The 22880-nt window shown below is 26.4% G+C and overlaps 1 protein-coding gene across 4 annotated transcripts in view; it reads left to right on the top strand.

Annotated features, from left to right (window-relative positions):
* Nucleotides 1–22480, top strand: part of LOC126893690 (sushi, von Willebrand factor type A, EGF and pentraxin domain-containing protein 1) — a 38979-nt gene extending 16499 nt beyond the window's left edge. Inside the window, exons 4-25 of one of the 4 annotated variants that reach the window (XM_050664108.1) lie at nucleotides 5042–5221; nucleotides 5295–5486; nucleotides 6900–7076; nucleotides 7468–7641; nucleotides 9030–9209; nucleotides 9369–9587; nucleotides 9685–9858; nucleotides 9922–10126; nucleotides 10361–10734; nucleotides 10857–11057; nucleotides 11365–11571; nucleotides 11634–11816; nucleotides 12220–12379; nucleotides 12457–12572; nucleotides 12651–12796; nucleotides 12903–13029; nucleotides 14238–14397; nucleotides 19934–20085; nucleotides 20137–20310; nucleotides 20380–20559; nucleotides 21044–21217; nucleotides 21393–22480. In XM_050664108.1, the coding sequence (XP_050520065.1) occupies nucleotides 5042–5221; nucleotides 5295–5486; nucleotides 6900–7076; nucleotides 7468–7641; nucleotides 9030–9209; nucleotides 9369–9587; nucleotides 9685–9858; nucleotides 9922–10126; nucleotides 10361–10734; nucleotides 10857–11057; nucleotides 11365–11571; nucleotides 11634–11816; nucleotides 12220–12379; nucleotides 12457–12572; nucleotides 12651–12796; nucleotides 12903–13029; nucleotides 14238–14397; nucleotides 19934–20085; nucleotides 20137–20310; nucleotides 20380–20559; nucleotides 21044–21217; nucleotides 21393–21604 (4067 nt within the window). In that variant the 3' untranslated portion in view covers nucleotides 21605–22480. Of the gene's footprint in view, nucleotides 1–5041; nucleotides 5222–5294; nucleotides 5487–6899; nucleotides 7077–7458; nucleotides 7642–9029; nucleotides 9210–9368; nucleotides 9588–9684; nucleotides 9859–9921; nucleotides 10127–10360; nucleotides 10735–10856; nucleotides 11058–11364; nucleotides 11572–11633; nucleotides 11817–12219; nucleotides 12380–12456; nucleotides 12573–12650; nucleotides 12797–12902; nucleotides 13030–14237; nucleotides 14398–19933; nucleotides 20086–20136; nucleotides 20311–20379; nucleotides 20560–21043; nucleotides 21218–21392 lie in introns of all 4 variants that reach the window. The other 3 variants (XM_050664107.1, XM_050664109.1, XM_050664110.1) reach the window with 3 other exon arrangements.
* The last annotated feature ends 400 nt before the right edge of the window (nucleotides 22481–22880 follow it).

Raw genomic sequence — 22880 nt, 5'->3', positions numbered from 1 at the left:
TGGAGTATTTCGTTTAGCGTTCTGCGTTCTGTGGTTGAATATGAAGATTATTTTAGCCCACGTAAATTATTATTTTAAGTGTAAGCGACTGGAATTTTGGTAAATAGATCATTCCAGTGTATATGAAATAATTGGGGTATAACTATGTGTGTTATACATTAATAGTAAAACTTTGTAAAAACTTACACTTGCATATAAATTTTTCAAAACAAGTGATGTAGAGTTTAAACTGACACAAAAATACTGAGAAATTAAAATAAATTATAAATGTAGTTGAAGTATTTTTTATGTTAAAAATTATTGTATAATTTGTTTGAAAAGTTTTTTTATGATAAATGTAATAAATAATTTAAGTATTCATTAAAAATAGTAACGTTAATTTACATCGAAAAATACAAAATGGGAAATTTTTGTTAATTTTATATAATTATTCATACAGCAAATTCTTTGGTAAACAAATTCATTTAATTATTGTTTGCGTGCCCCTAAGATTTAATTCAAAGTNTTATTGTTTGCCTGCCCCTAAGATTTAATTCAAAGTTGTGTCAGAACTGATTTTAGATAATCGTAAACACAAAACAGCTGAAAAGAAGTATATTTTTTATTTTTATTGTGTCTGGATGTTATACATTGCCTGCGGTCTCTTAAGTCTTATAACTTTGAAGGACAATGATGTACGAGCTCATTATAACTTCATTTCAAACTGTAAATCGTCTTTTCAAATGAAAAACGAATAGAAAAGAACGGTTTTATTAATCTTGAACTTATCTCCTCCTACAGCTAGTGTACTTAAATTACAATTAAATTGTTAAAATAAAATAAGAATAAAAAGGTTACTACGATCAAACTTGTGAGCTTAGCATAATATGAGTTTTTAAAATTTTTAAACAACATAAATAAACATTTTTTTTGAAGGTTTTAGTAATTTAAAGTTCAGTAATAATGGATTCCTTACAATTTATTATTCAGTTTTGCTCAACTCCACAAATAATTGAAAAAAATTAAAAAACTTTCGATATTTGTTATACTTAATTTAAAAAATAATTCTTATTCTTAAATTGAAGTTAAAAAAAATACGATCTTATACATTTATTGTACGAGATATTTTCTATTTTATTTTATTTTAACTTATGAATACAATTTTTATTTGTTGTAAAAATTATAACTTGATATTGAACATAAAAAAAATTATGGGTGGATTTTAACATAGTAAGCTTTATTTATAACGTTCTCGTTTAATAATTGGATATTTTTAAGTTTAGCGAAATTTTGTGTGCATTTTTAAGTTAATTATATTATTTGAATGCTCATTAAAATTGGATGAACGCAGCGCCCGGAGGTACTCACTCGGGTTCGTTGTTGTATTTTGTCTTAAGTCAGGCTTTTTCGAGAAAAAAAAATAAGGCGAGTGGACTGTATGAATGAATGTAAAATGAATTTTGAAAACATGTAACAATTAAATGCATTATACATGAATCGTAAAATCTTATATATACACCAATGTGGACAGGGGGGGACATTTAATACCATTGCCACAATGGCGCTGATATAAACAAGTAATGGAATACAAATGTCAATAAATCTTAAAATGAAGATGAGCAAGTATTATACTTATCGGATCATTGTAACGGATGATGATAATGTTGAATATCGAGTGGATCAATTGAAGTCGAATGCAATTTGCTGACCAACGTGTACTATATGCCGTGAATGGTACTGTGATGTATCTCAGTAAACAAATAGACCCAAAGGCGATATACTGAGAGCGCACAAGGATACGGTAATAGTAAAGGTGATATTTCACTTTTTGCAACAAACAAAAAACAAACTATGGGCTCTCAAGTGTCATAGAGCTAAAAAGCGCTAAGATGGCGGTGACAATGCAAACAGAGAGAGAAGGCCCATAACAACTCGGTGTAACACAACGATAGCATAAGTTATCACAACACACAATTCTACAACAGCACATAGGACCAATGTGTATCCAACAAAAATTAAAGTTTTCTCTTCAAAACAGAAGAGACCACTAACAATTTCATTACATAAAAAATTAATAATGCTCTTGAATAACTTTATGTTAGATCATATTACTTAAGCTCATAATACAAGAAAGTATTTAGAACTACTTCCAGTAGTTGTAACTACGAAAACTTATTTTTTTTAAACACAGTATACGTGTATGAGATCATTTTTTGTTTTTGCTTAATTTAGTGTTATTAATTTATTAAATGACGTATGACTATGTACTCATATGTTATTAACTGATTATTTTTCATTAAAATTTTTATCTATTTTGAATTAAAGATAAATGTATTTCTAATTAAAAAGTAATTCCTACTAAGGTTTCATACCTTAACGCTTTTAAATATCTTTTATAAATTACAGAATTTTCACAAAGTTAATTTAATCAAGTTAAAATGAGCTATAAAAGAACTATTAGCGCTTTAAGTGCTTATGTTTTTAATAGGTTAGTTGTTAAATCATAAGTGCTAGTTTTTAGACGGATCGTTTGACGAAACACCACTTAAAATGTTTGATAAACTAGTCTGATTATGCAAATTTTAGACACGTAAAATACAATTCAGCATTTTTTAATGTTTGTACAATTAAACAATTTACGTTACACACTCAAGGGAGCTAAATTTGTGTCAAAAGATAATTGTCATTTTAACGTGTACCGCATGTAGAAGTTACTGCGCCTCATTATTTTTTAATAATGATTTTAATGTCTGAAACAATATCACTGTAGTGTAGCAGTACAAATAATATTAATTTTAAAATGATTAATGACCCGTTCGTGTTTTGATTTATAAAAACAAACCACCGTATTTCATTGCATTCCACTGACCGACTGAATCGTACCGTATATGCAATGGTGAAATTTATAACATGTTTACAAAATTTAATTTCATCTGAAGTCGATTGAAATGTTCATCTGTGAATTAAAAAAACAATTTTTTCGATAGAAAAAAATACATGAACGTTGATAATAATTGTAATCAATAGTTTACTTTTTTTATTTAATAAATATTACTTACGGCTCAAATTTAATTAAAAAATAAGCTAACATATCGTTGTCAATAACTACGCGCATGAAAAATAACGTTACTAGCTACGTAAATAAAAAAATGAACACTCAATGTTAATTTTTTATAGTGCGATTAGTGTGTATCCATACTTTCCATGTAATGAATTTTATAAATAAAAAGTTCGCAAGCGTGAAATGTCTTTTATGGAGCTTTTTGAAGTTGAATAATAATGTACAAAAATCAAAATATTTCGAAGAGATATTAATAAATTTATCCATTAGCAAATATATTATCACCCGAAATGAGAGAGTAGCTTAACGATTTTATTATACTAAGGCATTTATAATTTTAAGCACACAAAAGGCCCCTTACGTTGCTTACATTACGCGTCACGTGCGAACTAACAGCACTGGTTTGAAAACACATCTGATTTAGTGAGTTATATGACTAACATAAACTGTAAAGATATATGCTTGAAATAAACCTTATTATTTAAACAATTATTTAGTGTTACAACTTTAAGAACNGCTTGAAATAAACCTTATTATTTAAACAATTATCTAGTGTTACAACTTTAAGAACTATAATTTTATACGAAAATAATTGTATTACATCTGACAATATGCGTCATGAAAACGTATTATAAAAAAATAAACACAGAGAAATATTCTAGAAACTCAAACAATAAGTATGTATAATGTAATTATTCTATATTATTAATGATACATTTTATCATCATCTAATTAAACTCCGGATAAATTATAAATCTATACAAGATAGACATAATCAAATATAAGTTGAGAACTATGCAATAAATAAGACATTTTATAAATGTCAAATTTAATAAATCAACATAATATTTTACTAATTAACCAAGAAGAGTTGACAACAACAATACTTAATTTACTTAATTACGCTCGATATTTCATTTGAACCAAGAGTTTAATTAAAACAAGTAATAAGTAATGGATGTTTTTTCGTAAAAAAATAAATAAGTGTACAAAGGGTTCAAATAATTTTTTTATACAACTCTATTCATTAGACTTAAACAAATCGGTTTTCAGATGTTTCCCCTAATTAAAATACTGAATATTATTATTTTTTATTTGAGTTGTTAACCAGAAGGTATATTTTATCCCCTATACAATATTTCTTTGGGGTTATATGAATATAATTTTCAAGAAGATGTTACAAAAAATAACAATTATTTTAATTAAATAAACCATGGTTGTAAAGACATCGACAAATTCAACTAGCTTTAACTGTATGAAATAATTTTTTGCAAAATATACAAAAATAAAATAAAATACATATTCATAATAATTCATATTTATTTATATTATTCATAGTTTAAATAATTAGAGATAATTCAACTACTATGCTCTATCTCTGTTCAGTTAAAAATTGGGTTTTACTAGTTATAACTAGCAAAATAATCAAATCTAAATTTATTTTTTAATAAATTCACTAAAAGCCTATTTATGTATTTCTAACGTGTAGATGTTTTTGTCTGAATAAATAATCATTTTTATAATCGGATAACTTTAATGCATTATCTCAGAAAGAAAGGTTTAATGTTTTTATATTATATACTTTAGAATGATAATAAAATTTGATAACATTAGCAATACGATTTAATGCCAAATTTATCAAATTTGTAGATTGAAAAAAAATCATGAACATATGAATTAAAGTAAAATCATATCTTGTTGAAATCTAAAATGGAAAGATTATAATATAATCTGTCGTACGACTTATAATACCACGTTTTAATATTTATAATATTATTCAATAATTCAATGAGAGGGAATTAATAATAAGCAAAAAAAAATGTTAAAACTAGTGTAGAATTGATACTGAGGAATTTTACTTTAAGCATTTATTTTTAATTTTAGTTTTATGAACTTATTATCGGCTGAACGATATTAGGAAAATCATTTGTTATTTTTGTCAGATCTTCCAGTTCAATAAACATGCTGTATCTAATATGTGTGTCTGATATTTTTCCGCAGAAAGAGAATGTGATGAATTACCGAATCCCGAACATGGCGTAGTGATAATGACCGGAAGACTCTTTAGTGACAAGGCTACTTATAGCTGTGAAATAGGTTACCAACTAATAGGTCGTGACCATAGGACGTGCCATGCTTCTGGTACGTGGTCAGGCTCGGATCCGTATTGTAAACAAAGTGGTAAGTAGTAAATTAAAATAGTTGTTAAAAAGGATAAATGACTTTTTATATCTTACCGTAATCTCCTGAATAGTATTTTGCAAATCCCCTCCTGTAATCGAAAATGCAATAAACAATGCCTTTCCCGATCAATTGACTTACGATGTCGGAGCTGAAGTTGAATATCGGTGCGAAAACGGATTTATGATGAGAGGGTTTGCAAAAGCTAAGTGTTTGGCGATGGATATTTCTGCTTCGTGGTATGGTCCTGAAGTAACATGCGAACGTAAGTACTTTTAAGAACTTTTATAGTATACTCATGGGAAGATTTAAATGTATTTTCTTAACTAGATTATAAGGTTTAAGTACATTATAATAATATTAAATTAGACCAAATTATTTGGTTATATACAGGGTGGCCCAGCACTCACTGACAACTTAAATAACTTTTGATCCAGTTAATATTTTTAGCTGATTTTTTTTTTAAATAATAGTTATACGTTAGGTTTATAGCTATATCTCAATAATTATTTTTTTTTAATTTTAAATAAAGTAGTAAATATTCTGTAGCATTTTAAAATTTGTGAAAATTTGAATTTTCATGTGTTATTTTACGGTATTAAACATTGAAATATGTATTGAGAAAAGGACAGAAGAAAACACTATCATTTCATGATTACTATAATTTGGAGGTGTGTAACTTTTTCCATGAAAATGACCTATACTTTGAATGAAAGTGATAAGTTATAATTGCCTTATCAAATTTCTTATCGTGGTATTAATGCCAAGTTTGTAATGTTTAATACCGTAAAATAATACATGAAAATTCAAATTTTCACAAAATTTAAAATGCTACAGAATATTTACTACTGAATGTTAATAAGATATTTTTTTACATTTTATTTAAAATTAAAAAAAAATAATTACTGAGATATAGCTATAAACCTAACGTATAACTATTATTTAAAAAAAAAATCAGCTAAAAATATTAACTGGATCAAAAGTTATTTAAGTTGTCAGTGAGTGCTGGGCCACTCTGTATAGGAAACTCATTAAGAATAAAACACTTTTATTTCGATAATTATTAAAGATTTATATCGGATAAAAACAATTATGAAATCAAAATTATTTTTTATATTTTGCCTATTTTATTTCCATTTTTTTAAAAATAAAATAGGGGTTCTCATTTACGAAAATTAAAGTAAAGGATTTTTATATCTGATGGGATGAAAAAAAATTATTTATCTACATGATATTGAACCAAACAATTTTTCTTTTTACGAAAAAAAAAAATCAATAGTTTCCTAGAAAATTAGTGTCTTATCTTTTATCTATCATTCAGTATATATATAAGAGTATTATTTCTAAATGCATCTTTCAGTATCATATGCTAAACTTTACTAACAGTTAATTCGATTCTTATATTCATTCATAATCTTTATAAAGGATGAATTATTTAAACCGTACGTTAATCGCTAAAACTATTTTAAAAGTCTACTTTTCTAACTTTACCATATAATATCTATCTTAAATTTTTAATATTATTCATTAAATCTATTGTATATTGTACGATTTGTAATTTTGAATTATGATACCAAAATTAAACAAAAAATTAAAATTAAAAATTGTTCAAAATATTTTATAAGTAATTTTATTAATATATAATTACTTAAAAATAATATTTATCGAAATTGTAAAGCAAGAACTTGTGGATCTCCATCTATAATTTCTAATGGCTGGCATCAAGGAGACTGCACAGACTTTGGCTGTCGCATATACTACAAATGTGCTGATGAATATGAATTAATTGGAAAATCAGAACGCCTGTGTCATTCTGATGGATATTGGGTACCAAAAGAACCTCCATCTTGTGTGCGTAAGTACCTCCACCTAGAAATTGAGGGGGTGTTCTCTGCCAACCTTATGTATTATTCTATACATATTTCTATCGATATTCACGAAAAATGTTCATATTGTTAAAAAGGTGAGACTTAATTTCTTATAATATTAACCGTTACAAAATAATATTACTCATTGATATTGCTCAAGTTTTTATGATCGCTTACAACAATATAATTATGCATAAAATAGTATTACACAGAAATTAATTAAAAATAAAAAATTGAATTCAACATCTAAAAAAATAATAGTGAAAACATTTATCAATAAAAATGTTCAGTTAAAATGATTGGAATTTAAGAATTAAAAATAACAATTATTTTCGATGGGTTACTTTTTGGCGTTTTTCGCATGTGTTGTGGTTACAGCGGTAGACTGCGGTCCACCAGAGAACCCGTTCAACGGGAACGCTATTTTTACGTCTACATCATACAATTCAGTGGTATCGTATGAATGCAAGTTCGGGAATTTATTGTCAGGTGAGCCAACCAGGAGATGCGGTGCTGACGGCAAATGGTCTGGTATCACACCAAGTTGTCAAGGTAAATGATGCACATAATCATGAAAAAATATTCAAATTATTAAAATATTGGAACGGACTATAGAATGTTTCTAAAATAAAACTTGTTATATAGTATTTTTATATTACTAGTATATTTATACATACATAATGCAATAGCTTTAAATTTTGCTAATGATAAAATAATATAAATTTAATGTTAGAGTTTTAATTACAAGTGAATAAAAAATAAAAATGTTAAATATTAAAATTGTTTTTATAAAGATTTTTATAGTTTTTAATTATTTTTGAATTTAATCGATTAACTAAATATTTTTAACGAATTAATTTGATAAAATTAAAAAAAAAAATCACCAACAAATTATGTAAGGGGCTTAGTATAGGCAACTTTGTCATCACAAGTGTATGTAAGTTGTGTGATATGGATTGCACAGTAAAAATAATAGAAAACGGGTACCAGGAATTCAGGAGATTCATAAAGCTTTTCCGTAGCCAGTGGTCGCGCGCGGTGTTATCAGTTATTACCGTTTTAACGGGGACCCTTATAGAACAATGTTGGCGATATCCGATAATACTATGGCGTTGTCGAGCTATTCAGACGTTGAAAATCATTAGCAATAGCGTTACATATAAATATATTATATACACGAATTTGCTTTATCTTAATCCATGAAATGGCACAACAATCAACTGCTTAGAATAAAAAGTTCTTTTTTTTGTATGTTTGGAGATAAAATAATTTTGATAAAACGATGATGTCTTTAAATTAATTTTATCAGACTTAAAACACAGTAAGAAATAACAATACGCTTGTTGAGTTAATATCTCAACAAAATTATAATATTATAATTTTTTTCATTATACCACGAAATCTCAGCAATTCAATTGATCATTTTAATTTCTTAATTGATTTTCTTTCTTATTATACTTTAACATTTATTTATTAAATAATTTTACAATAAAAGGAAAAGTGATTAATTACTTTTTAAATATATAAAAGGTTAAGAGTAATTCATCAAGAAATCCAAATGAAAATAAAAAAAATGTCAACAAGTGCTATAGTATCAAGGTATTTCATAAAAATACTTGTTCGAAATAGTTTTTGGTTAAAAATGATTGATAACTTTAGCTCATATATTTTAGAAAAACGCCTTAATAAGAAATTGGAATCTTGATTGTACTTTTAGAATGTTCAATTGTATTCTGGTGACAAATTGAACACTTGAAATTAATTAAACTAATTATTTATTGCAATGAAAAGCTTCAAATTTTTTAATTAGAAAAACTTCATCGTAAGCAATTTGTTAAAACTGAAGAATAATATTTTTTAATTAACGTGTCAGCTACTTTTTTCTTTTTATTTAAAAATTAAATAAAATATCAAACAAACAAATATAAATGTAACGATAGAAATAGATTGTGGATCTCCGGGAGAGTTGCATAACGGTTGGCTAGAGAACACAGAAAGCGGAACTGGTTTAGGGGCGACCATTATTTATCGTTGTCAAGATGGAATGCTTCTTGTAGGAAATGCATCAACGGTATGTCTGGCTGATGGTAATTGGCGCTATCCACCCCCATTATGTCTCGGTAAGTCATTTTATTTGACATTATTTATTAAAAAGAGTAGAAACAATTTAAACAAAAATTAAAGTTTTAACTAAAAGGCTACCAAAGCACTATCTAATAAAATACTAAATTGTCCTGTGTAATTGGTTATTAATAAATAATTATATATTTTTATTATAGCGCCATGTGTGGTCCCAGCCATTCAGCAAGGTATTGTTAATGTAAGTCGTTCAAATGATTCCACGGCTATTCAACAAAAAGCTGGTGCTCCTGTATTAGCAAAACACGGTGATAAACTTATCGTTAAATGTATTGATAAGTATGAACCATCTGGTGGTAATAATACTTTTGCAACATGCAACAATGGAACGTGGACGTACATACCAAAATGTGAACCAGGTAGGAGTTTGTAACAAGTAACATCTATCATCATTATGATATCATAGTAATACTTAAAGCTTTGTTTAATGAAATAACAATTTAAATATTATTTTAGCGCATTGTAAGCATTTACCACAAATTCCAAAAAACGGAATAGTTTTGGCACCAAGAATGGGTCATGGTGCCAGAGCAAAATTCGCATGCAAAGATGGCTTCGTAATGACAGGGGATCGGTACACAGAATGCCGATTCGGAAACTGGTCCGGAAAAACTCCAATATGCGAAGAAGGTTTAAAAATAATATAAAAAGCATATGAAATTTATCAGAGATAAGATTTTTTTGTTTTTTTAGTGTATTGCCCTTTTCCTGGTTATATAGAGCACGGTAAAGTTTTATTGGTAGGAAGTATGGGTGTATATGATTACAGGCCATACGTTAAAAAAATTAAAAATAATAAACAAATTGCTTTTGAATGTGATCGAGAATATACCATCGAAACGGGACCAGTTGGAGCTACATGTATCGATGGAAAATGGAGTCCTGAAGTGTTACCCAAGTAAATATAAAAACAATCAATTTAATTATTAATCTTAATCTCGTTACTTTTGCCTTACATAATTATGTAATCTAAGAAAGAATACATGCTGAAAATTAAATTATAAATTTAAATTTAAAACATACGCATGCATAAAAAAAAAAGAAAAAATTGTGAACATTTTTGTTGAAAGAAATTATTAGTGTGTTCATTGTTATAAAATTTATCTCAAAATTTAACATTTTAAATGTTTAGATGTGTACCATCCAACCATCCAAAATTAAGGCTAAGTAGATCTATTCAAAATGAAACCGAATGGAAATCTTATATATTAAATACAGATAAATTAAATTCATCTATGATATTTAAAGTCGTTGAGACTTTACAAAATTTGTGGATAAGAAGTAAACGTGCTCTATCAGCTCAAAATCAGCAAGTTATGAAAGCAAAACAGACTTCTAATAAAGATCAAACAGCAAAGAGTCCTGGAACCGGGAGGTCCAGGAGTAGAGAACCTGGAGATACATTATTTAAAGAATATGATGGTGAAGAGGTTAATACAACAATAACAGAAGAAAAAAATCCACAAAAAACTGTCAAAGGAAAAGGAAAACACGGAAAACGAAAAGGTTGAATTCCTTAAAAATATATTAGTAATTTACTATTTATACATAATGTACAAATAATTGACTTATTACAATTTATTAAAAATTATTTTTATTTTCTTTATAAACAATAATTTTTTTTTTAGTTGGTCCTTGCGAGCCTTTATCCAACAACACATTCGCACATTTTGAAGTTATAAAATCTGGAAAGCATGGGAATAGTACTCATTCCCATGGTACTGTGATAAAAGTAACTTGTAATGTTGGTTATTACACTAATATTGTTAATAACACAGCTAAATGTTGGAGAACGCGTTGGAAACCCGCAAAACCAGATTGCAAACTCAGTAATATATTTTTATTCAATATTTGAACTTAATAATATAATGTCTTTAAAAAAACATGTAAAACGTAGCTATTAAATTAATATATTTACCGACTAGTATATTTAAATAGTCTAATTTGTCTTACCNATTTACCGACTAGTATATTTAAATAGTCTAATTTGTCTTACCTTCTAAGGGCCTTAAAAGTTATAGAATATTGAACGTTTCTTACAAGTTATACTGTACTGAAACAAAATAAATTATATATTATGATGATTTTTCTAAAATAACGCGTAAAATGATGTTAACTTATCCATATATTTTTTAGAACCTTGCTTGGTGCCTTACACAGCAAATGGCTATTATAGAACTAATGAACCAACCTTTTTAAACATAACTGAAAATACAGAAATTTCTGATGGAGAAGTTGTAACTTTATCATGTTTTTCGGGATTTAATTTAAAAGGCTCTCCTAGAATTCAGTGCATTAAAGGAGACTGGGATGTCGATACTTCTATTCCGGAATGCACGCCTTGTAAATATTAAATGAAACAATAATTTTAAAGTAAAACTTTTCATTGTAAAATTTAATTCTAGCTCCATGTGAGTTACCATCAATAAACCACGGCCAATATTTATTGGGATATAGAGCTGGATTAACCATAGCTAATGGTTCATTTGTAACATTTCAATGTGATCCTGAATTTATCAAAACAACTTCTGTCTCTATAGAATGCGTATTAGGGAATTTAGTTCCAAAACTTCCATCTTGCAAAAGAGGTAATTATTAAAAGATAGCTTCTTGTTTTATAATTGAAGGGGTCAGTGGACATATATTTTTGAAACTGTACAGGAATGCTACTTTCGAAACTAAATTTTAATGATAAATTCTTCTAAAAACATCTTAATTTATTTATTATTTCGATATATCTGTGATTCAAACACATTTCGGACAGAAACAATATTTTTATTATACTATAACACTTCTATTCATGAAATACTTTCAGAAAAAATGTCGATTATCACTATAATTCACTGTGCCAATTCTCAAATAAGAATTTAGAATTTTGTTTTATTGATAAGTTGTAAAAATAATAATCTATTTACAATAGTCGTAATTATGTTATAAGCATACATACTCATATTTTTCAAGTGTTTATAAATCTATTTTATTTGCTATAAGATGGTGGGCTTTTTATTACTGGTGCCGATATACTAAAAAAAAGCGAGCTGGGAACTATTGATCTTTTATCTGGACTTCGAGGATCATGTGGTCCTCCAGAATCTGTTCAGGGATCGTTAATATTTAGGAATGGAGAATTATTAAAAGACGCCGAAAAAAGGTAAATATTAGCTGAATTTATTCATGAAAAATATTTTTGAGTATTAATGTAATACTAATTTAAGTATTCTTCTTTAGTTTTCCTGATGGAACTGAGGTCACTTTTAATTGTATTGGAAACATTATAGGGGAGAAGGTAACTTGGCGTATAAGATGTGAAGATGGGAATTGGATTGGTAGATCGTTAAATTGCAGTAAGTTTACACAAAAATTATTTTACATATTATTACGATGCCAAAAAAAAATAAAGTTTATTTGATTTTTCATTGAAGTTACAGCAAAACCGATTGAAGAAACAAACACGACCGGCGATAACACTACATGTATGTTCAGAAATAGTGAGCCCAACGTCATAACTTTTATCGGTGACTCGATGATAACTAATGAGCTAACAGAATTTAACGCAGGAACAATTTTGGTGAGAGTCATGAATTAAAATATTCTCTGTTCTACGAATTTTGTGTACAAAGTTCATAATTATTCAACTAATTTTCTGGTATTTTTGTAAATCACACTATTTTTAGGTGTCAAGATGTTCGGATATTGGTAAGTATGCAATGGAAGGGTCTAATAAACGCGTATGCATCAATGGAGAGTGGTCAGGACAGCGACCGGTTTGTTTCGGGTTAAACCAAGAAAACGATTATGCTCGTAAGAATTTATAATAGAAATACAAATTACAGAAAACGTGAATTGTAGTATACATTTAAATTTTTTGGTTTCAAATTGTTTAAAAAATATTAATTTGTTCATTGACGAAAATTTAACTACAATACGGTAAACGAGAATTTAAAAAATTATACGAAATTCATAGATTAAATACAAATAGGAAATTATGTTTAAAACATCAATATTTATATTTCTCAATTCTATAAATGCAAATTTGACACTATTTTAATTTTTTTTATATTTATGAGGTTTGGATTAAGTTATAATCAAATTTAAAAATAATTCATAAAATTATAGATTTTTGAATTTTAGGTTTTTGATATCTCTAAAGATAAATTTTACATTATTTTTTAAGATTTTTAAATGTTAAAAAATAATGCAAAAAAATAAAACATAATGAGTTAAACATTTGACGAAATATAGTAAAATGTTTTTTTTTATGAAGATTATACAAAAAGGTATAATGGTCTTTTTACTTTATTATATCATTACAATTTTTAATATTAGAGCATATATATCTAGCTATTTACCACAGCTGAATATCATTGTACACTTTTGTGTACGTCTTTATTTAACAAATAAATGAGATTTTAGGACTCTACCTAATAATACTAATTTTGAAATCATTTTATCTTATTTAATTTTTTTTTTTTTTGAACTTTAAAAAAGAAAAATTTAATTTAACTTGTTTTGTAAGTAATTAATAAACGCGAAGAAATTATAAATTTTAAAAGCTCATTTTTTCGCTTTTTAATTATTTACTTTACGTTAATGTTTTGAATACTGAAACTGTATAACAATAGAAAGAAAAATAGTGTATGTAATAAAGGCCCTTTTATTGTCGTTATACATTATCAACACCAATGCATGATTATTCTATACGTATAAAAAAGATCTAATTAAGTTCGGAATGTTTTTCATAAGTTGTCAAATATTTTACTATTAAAATTCAACCGTGTAATAATCATATTTTAATGTTGATATTTTTTGGCTTGTTTTCTAAATTCTGACCCTTAGTTTNTGTCTTGTTTTCTAAATTTTGACCCTTAGTTTAATTTATATTTTTGTGCACATTACGTTAGTATAATTTATTTGATTTTTGTACATTAATGTAAAAAAATAAAATATTTCTTTCTTTCNTAAAAAAATAAAATATTTCTTTTGTTTTGTTTTGTTTTATTTTTTGTAAGTGGAAAAACCACCAACTATACTATTTCGTCATCAGCTCGGTCCTATTGCCCAAAGTAACGAAGGAAAACTAATTGTGTATCCAGGAACTATATTACACATGGAATGTTTGTGGATCAAACGGTTTGGTACTCCATTGTGGAATGTCAGTCACTCATTTCGGTAATAGTATTATTTTTCAATTAAATTAGTTATATGTGTTAAATATGTCTAGACATAAACATATTCTGAAAGAATAAAATCATACAATTGTGATATCGTAGATCAAAGATTTTATTTGAAATGAATTCTCAGTGAATATAACCTTAAGTAGTAATTTTTTTTTAATTTAATTTTAAGTATATTCATTTATAGACATAAATAGTTAGCATCAGGCACGTAGCTAGAAAATATTTATTGGAGGGGCCAACAATTATGGGCTCTTGTATCATTTTCCATAATTTGTTTCCCATGAAAAGCTTGTGGGGGGGCTCCCTCCACTCATCCTTAGACAGTATCCCATTCTATGAATCTTACAAGTTCAAAATTTTACCATTGGTTGATTAAAAACAAATTGTTTTCGTATAAAGTATACTAATTATTACAGTATTATAAAAAACCCAGCATAGGGGGGTCGCGGTTCAGTGGTGACGTGGCATAGTTGGATCAAATATAATGATATCTGACAGTGATTAAAATCACTATAAAAAAAAACGCTTCGATGCAAATCTTTAGATAATGTTTAATTTTAAAAAATTGGTGGATTAATCCAAAAGCTACATGATCTGCTAGTTCCTTATTAATATCCTGCATGAAAAAGGGATTATTAAAAAATATTATTTCTCATAAAAAATTTTTATTGATCTATACATTTTTCAAAGTTATAGAAGTATAAATTTTAAATTTTAAAATATAAAATCGAGAATTTTAACACAAAAATAACATACGGTAGCCATTTTCACCATGATGACAAAATAAAGTTCGAAATTTTTTTTTTTTTATATAATAAAGTATATTACATTAACTTTAATTTAAGATATATATAAAAGTTTCAGACTTTCCGGAACACTTTCAAAAGTTAAGTTGAAAAAGTTCTACTTTCTACATGCATTTTTTAGATTTGAACCCCCCTCGTATATAGGGAAATTATCCGATTTAAAAAAACAGTATGTCGAATGAAAGATGTATATAAATACTACTTCTCATGAAAAAATTGTATTGATCCATACATTTTTCAAAAAGTATAATAGCATAATAAAGTTAAAAATGTAAAATACAAAAATAGCATTCGATAGCCATTTTCCTCGTGAAGATAAAATAAAGTTCGAAATTTTTTTAAATAAAAGAGTACATTACATTAGCTTTAATTTAAGATATAGATAAAAGTGTCAGAATTTCCGGAACATTTTAAAAATTTATGTGGAAAAAGTTAATTTTTTTTTTAAAAAGTCATTTTAAATATCCCTCTGTGGGCAGGTTAAGAGTCAGATTTATAAAAAAATATACCCAATGAAAGGTAAAGACATCATGCATCTATAAAATAATTTATATAGATTCGGCCATTTTTAGAAATTTAATGCAGTTTTAAGTTAAAAAAATTTTAAAATGTCAAAAATTAGCAATTTTTACATTTGTAATTTTTTGGAGGATTTCCCCCATTTACAGGGTACAAGAGAAACGTTTTCAATTTTTGAAGTTAATGTCTTACTAGATGCGATTTGTGATCTTTTGATGTTATGTTCATCAAAATCGGTCCAGTGAGAGCTGAGATTGAGTGTTCACAGATACAAAAAAATATAGTCATAGAACACTATATATTTTTTTAATTAAAAGTTACAGAATCTACAAATTAATAAAAATACCCCCTTAATTACCAACTCACCCTAACTACTCTTTAGTATACCNGAACACTATATATTTTTTTAATTAAAAGTTACAGAATCTACAAATTAATAAAAATACCCCCTTAATTACCAACTCCCCCTAACTACTCTTTAGTATACCCCCTTAATTACCAACTCCTCCTAACTACTCTTTAGTATACCCCCTTAATTACCAAACTCCTCCTAGCTATCTCTTTATTATACCCCTTAATTGCATTTTCCCCCTAACTACTCTTTTAATATTCCCCTTAATTATTAATTACCCTAAGATACTATTTTTTTTCCCTTAATTACTATATTTCACAACCTTAATTACTAATTATTCCTATTTTCTCTCCCTTTATTACCAATTATTATTATTATTTTGCTCCCTAAATACAAATTACTACTAATTTATTACACCCTTAATACTAAGTACTATTGGTTTATACTAATTACCATTATTCTGCAAAGAAATTATAATAAACAAAAATATACTTTTCTTTTTCAACTTTTCGCGCTCTTTTTAAATCTCTAATTAGACTTTTTCTATCACTTCTAAATTTTTATAGAATTACTTATTATTAAAAAATAAGTATTGACATAAAAAAAAAATTGTTTTAAACTAATACTGATTTTAATTATTAATATATTAAAAATATGAAAAATGTTATTTAACCTATTTTGTTAATCCTTCATGGTTGATTTTTGTGAAAGTTTATAATAAAAAAAAACAATAGATGATTTTTTCAGACAGTTATTGAGTATGACTGATGGTAATGAACAGATAAATATAAAAAAAAACCAGCACAGTGAGGTCGTGGCACAGTGGGGACGTGGCATAGTTGGGTCCAGTATAGATTTAATCTGACAGTGATTAAAATCACTATCATAAGAAACGCTTCGATGCAAATTTGTAGATAGTGTTTAATTCTAAGAAATTGATGGATAATTACAAAAGCAACATCAACTTCTATTTCATTAATTATACCCAGATTAGTAATTCTTTTAATCATATTATATTATATAATTTTTAAAATTAATTGTTTTAAAATTATTATTGATTTTGATTTTTAATATGTTAAAAGTAATCATTTTGAACCTACTTTTTTGGTCCTTTAAAGTGAAAGTTTTAATTAAAAAAAAAATGAATTTATTACCATAACTTTTAGCTCAACTTGCTAGTTTGAAATTGATATTATTAAATAGAAAAAATGAAATTGTTAAGATTAATATACAATCAGGAAATTTTATAATTACTATTTACAGTAAATGTATCAGAAAAGTTCAATTTTTTTTTACATTTTTTACGTTATGGATCACTTAAATAAAAATCATTTCTAATTAAATTTTGGTGTTTAAAGATTCTACAATTGAAATATGCAGAACTCAATTAATTTTAATGATTTACTTTAACTAAAAAAACCAATAAAAAAAAAAATTTAAAAAGATTTACTCAATTGTGAGTGTATTATAAAATTTGATTATAATTGTAAAAATCCATCTTTAAATTCTGGTGAAACTAAAAATCATTTTTTTTTTGAAATTTAAGATTTATATAGCAACATGTTACAAAAAAATTTGGAATATTATTAACTAGTAGTAGCACACACAAATAGAGTTAAAAAAATAAAAAATTACACAGTAAAATTATTTACTTTTGTAGTTGAATACTTTTATCATATCAAATCTAATTCAACAATGAATACTTTAAGAATAATAGAAATTAATGTTTTTGATTGTTTGTATGGAAAAAGTTGGTTAAGCTACTTTTTATTTGAATAAGGAATATTTTTTTCGATTTTTCAGAGTAATAACTTAAACTAAATACGAATTGTAATCATTTGACGTAACGTTAAAAAAGTAGGTCTAGTGAGGGTTGGCAAAATAAATCGTAGCCACAAAAAAAACTACATAGTAAAATAATATTAACATGAATATAAATTTCTTCTCACGAGGGGAGACTATAGTGATAGGATTCTTTAAATTTATTGAAGTTATTGAATTTAAATGAGATAAATATTAAATGATTTGAAAATTTTATTCTAACTCAAAAAAAATTCAAAATATAAACTGCCACAAACAGATTTGAACCTCGTACACCGTTAGCATGAAAGATACAAGTGTTACTGAAACTGTTCGTTGCTTTCGTCACATGATAAAATTGCCTATTTAAGGTAACTCAAATTAAAAAATTACTTTTTCGACTTTAAAAAAGCAAAAAAAATTAATAAATTTAATTTCTTATGTCTTATGAACTTTATTCTATGTCAATTGAATTATAAAATATTCATGAAAGTCAGTGTATTGCCCATATAAGATATTTTAAAAGAAAGTAAAATACAAAACCCAGGATTTTAACACAAAAATAGCATATTTTTGAATACGGTAGCCATTTACGCATAGATGATAGGTCATCGGGACAAATTTTTTTTTTTCATTTTGTAGTACATAAAATAACCTTTAATTTGATATATGTTTAAAGGACATAGTANCATAAAATAAGCTTTAATTTGATATATGTTTAAAGGACGCAGTATTTCCGGAACATTTTTAAAAATTAAGTTGAAAAAGTTAGTTTTTGTAAAAAAGTTGCTATTTTAAATCCCCTTTGTGAGCAAAATAAGTATTAGATTTTCAAAAAAAAATGATATCAAATGAAAGGGAAATATCTAAGGTTTTAGTATAAAAAAAATTATGTTGATTTGTTTATTTTTGAAAAAGTTATGGAAGTTTTAAAATAAAAAGTGAAAAAAATGACAAAATTTACCGATTTTTAAATTTGTAATTTTTTTGGATATCTCCTCCATTTGCGGGGAATGAGGCAAAATTTTTTAATTTTTAAGGGTAATGTCTGCGACTAGATACGATTTGTGATCTTTTGACGTATCATTGAAAGACATCGGTTTGGTGAGAGCTGAGAAAAAGTGGTAACAGACACAAAAAAAAACACATCATAGTAAAACCAATACCTTCTCAGCTTTGCATCGAAACTAATAAAATAATGATGTGAACATAAGCTGATTTAATTTTTCAACTTTTAAGCTATTAAGAAAAAATAATTTATATCTAAATACTAATATTAAAATAAGTTATAAATAATTTTGAAAATAAATATAAACAATGTAAGATTTATTTTATTTAAAATTAAAAACAATTCCTGCCTTTTTTTAGTCATATTTTCATTACTATTATTTAAAGCACGCAAATAACATATTAAAAAAAACAAATAAATTACCTATTATAACTACTAAATTATAAAAAAAAAACAGATTAAAGATAAGATTTATCAAAAAATTTTTCATAGAGTATTACTCTATCGAATTTTGTAATCAACTAGATTCTAATCAATGCATATTTCAATTAGTATCAATGTTACTTGGTAGTTTGTTATCAATTGTTGAACCAGAGTTAAAAAAAATTTATCTACAACCACGTTTGGAGTAACTGCTATTCCATTTATTATTACGTCCAGAACGTTATCTTTTTCAAATAACGTTTTCTATGAATATAAAAATGAAAATACAGCCATAATAATAACTGAATTACTCAATAGTAATCACAAATTAATAATAATTTCAATGTATATAAGGACTAGTACGTTATTGATAATTCGTAAAAATAATTGAATTTTAAATTTGGGGGGGGCTGGCCCTGGGTCACATTAAATCTAAGGGGGGCCAGGCCCACCCATGTCTACGTGCCTGGTTAGCATATGTAATATATTAGCTGGGGTTTTACAAGGATTTACGGTACTTTAATAAATGTAATTTTAATATTGATGTCCGTTTCTATGTTTAAACTGCTTATTAGTTTTGATAATTTTTAAAACTGAATGATTTCTTTTTTATTTTCAGAAAATATCCCGAAGGTTGGACGACAGATCCCGGGCGTGATCCTAACCTCGAGTACCGTCTAAGTATTTATCATGCAAGCAGAGATGACTCGGGTGTATTTTCATGTATTACGCCTACTAGACATACGCATTCCGTCGAAATAATTGTAAAAGGTTAGCTAAATTGTTATTAAAATTAACTAAAATTGCCAATAATAATATTAGCTGTGCATTGTCCCTCTATACCATCGAAACGGAGTCTGACGATTGGAAGTCAAAATACAAAACTCAATACCCGTGTGACGTTTTCCTGTGCTAAAGGGTACAACTTGATTGGGGCGTCAGAAATCAATTGTCTTCCTTCAGGAAACTGGAGTGATCCCATCCCATCGTGTGAGAGTAAGTTTGATATTTCAACGGACTTAACATTTATCATTTATTTTACTTATCTGATTATTACATTTTTAGTAATCGAATGCGATGAAATCGAAAAACTCATTGATCCAAATCTACGTGTAGCTGTGCTGAGCCATCAAGTTGGTGGCGAAATTATGTTTAGCTGTATGCAAGGATTTGGATTAACTGGACCGACTCATTCAACTTGTTTACCGACCGGCGAATGGGAACAACCATTTCCAACATGTGCAGGTCTATAAATATTTTTTGTTTACTCAAAGATATAGTGTATAAAAATTAATATATGTTTTAGTTACTCCTAAAACTTCAATAAAATTAGTCGCTTATTGTACACACAATTAGCTCTTATTTATCTTAGATATTTTAGTCATTTTAATGATAAATGAGCTTTTAAAATAAAATTCTTTTCAATAATGTTGTAATTTTCTCTGTTTCTTAATATCTAAAATTTATTATTTTAAATAAGAAAAACTTCTTTAATATCCTTGAACTATTTTTTTTAAACACATATTTCTTTATATCTTATGTGTATTATTATTTTTTTAATAATTCAAAAATTTGAGTTAAACAAAATTATTCAATTATTTGTACAGCGGAAATTTAATAAAAATTATATATATATATATATGTTGTACAAGGAAATCAGTGACTTCGAAATTAATTATATTTCTCAAATAACTGTTGGGCCCTAAGAAGTGTAATTGGTGTGTTGTAGCAGTTACATGTCCTTGGCCAGGAGACCCGCCACATGGTTATTTGGCCATTTCTCAAAACTCCTACAGACCAGGTGAACGCGTGTCCGTCAACTGCGAGCCCTATTACGTATTGGACGGTCAACCGAATCTCGTTTGTCAGGATAATGGAAATTGGTCAGCATCATTGCCAGTTTGTAAGTGGAGACGATTTTTTTATAGCGACTTCGAACAAGTACTGCTTATTTCAAAGTGCCTCGACGGATCTTCTGGCCATTATTGTTTAAATCCCTTCGAATGTATTTTTTATCATTTCGAAGTCGCTTTATGACGTTAATAAAATGTATTTCTAATACTAAGATTATTGTCCAGGTGTTCAAGCATGTCCTTACCCAGGCACAGTGATACGAGGTCGTATGTCAATGGTTAAGTTCTACTATGCTATTGACGATGTGATCACTTTTAGCTGCGATGATAATTTCAAAATTAAAGGTGTTCCAATTTTAAAGTGTTTAAAATATGGTAAATGGTCTAACTCAATACCTACATGTGCTCCTAAAAATGAAACCCAACAGATAGTTTGAATTAATCAAAGTATATTATAATTTGTTGGATCTCAGAATATTTTTCAATTTTAAGTTATAATACTTTCCTAAGTTTTTGGTGGTCATTATTACACTGGAAACTGAACAATGTTAAATCTAATAATAGTTTGTTAATTTATTAATGAAAATTGAAGGTTTAATATTAGGTATATTTAACCATAAACTATACAACATTCCACTAGTATTTGATTACTTTTTGTATTTATCAAAAGAGCAATCGATAAAATCTACTTATAATTTATTAAAATTACCATTTAACTATATATATTTTCTAAAGTCATCTGAACAAGCCTGTTTGATTAATTTTTAGATTTATTATGCGTAATTAATTATAACTACATTTTTAATCAGCTAGAAATAAATTACTTAAAATGAACGCTACTATGAAATAAAGAAATGTTATTTTTGGAATACTTATTAGTGTGAAAAAAAACTAAACGATTTTAGAGGTAAGAATGTATTTGATTAAAACTAGGTAAGCGTAAATTGAAATATTATAAATATTGTTATTACTGATAAATATTTTCAAGGCCTTTAGATGTTTACGATAAGTAAAAAATAAGTATATTACATTAAATTTACTTATATGGACATTTTAAGTACATAAAAAAAATAAAACGATAAATGGCTAATGAGCTTACTTTGAATATTCTTTGACAATTCAATTTTTAGAAGAAATAGCTCATCTTTGACAATTTTCCAGTTTACATGTATGAAATATACCTAGTAATGTTTTTGTATAGTATTTCTAGTATTTTAGCTTATGTAAGTTTTTAAGTATTCTACTTAGTTTTAAAAATACATATTATAACCAAGTTATAAAAAAATACTGTATTATGTTAAATAGTCGTTGTTATTGCGTTTTTACATGTTATATTATAATTATACATAATATTTCAAATATTTTTTTTGATTATTAATTAATTTATGTTTACTTAATTAGTTTAAATAAAATTTTGTTGAAAATTAATAGCAATGTTTTTTAAATCATGTAATTATAACGTTATGTATTTATTATTATTATTATTCATAGGTTAAAAATAAAAAATATAAATTTAAAACTGTTTAATATTTTTATGAATTGATTTATTAACAAATTGATCGATATTTATTAAAATTTCTAATGATTTTAATGCTTTCCTGGTTTTAAATAACTTTTAAATCACTTCAATGAAGTTAAATATTAATAAATAAAAAAGAGATAGTAATCTTTAAAAGTATAAAAATATCGACAAAAAGTAATGATTTTTTATTT

This window comes from Daktulosphaira vitifoliae, unplaced genomic scaffold, assembly GCF_025091365.1.
Source record: "Daktulosphaira vitifoliae isolate Bord-2020 unplaced genomic scaffold, ASM2509136v1 Scaffold_1, whole genome shotgun sequence".
Classification (NCBI taxonomy): domain Eukaryota; kingdom Metazoa; phylum Arthropoda; class Insecta; order Hemiptera; family Phylloxeridae; genus Daktulosphaira; species Daktulosphaira vitifoliae.
The sequence above is the reverse complement of the archived record's forward strand: the minus strand, read 5'-3'. Positions and strand labels throughout refer to the sequence as shown.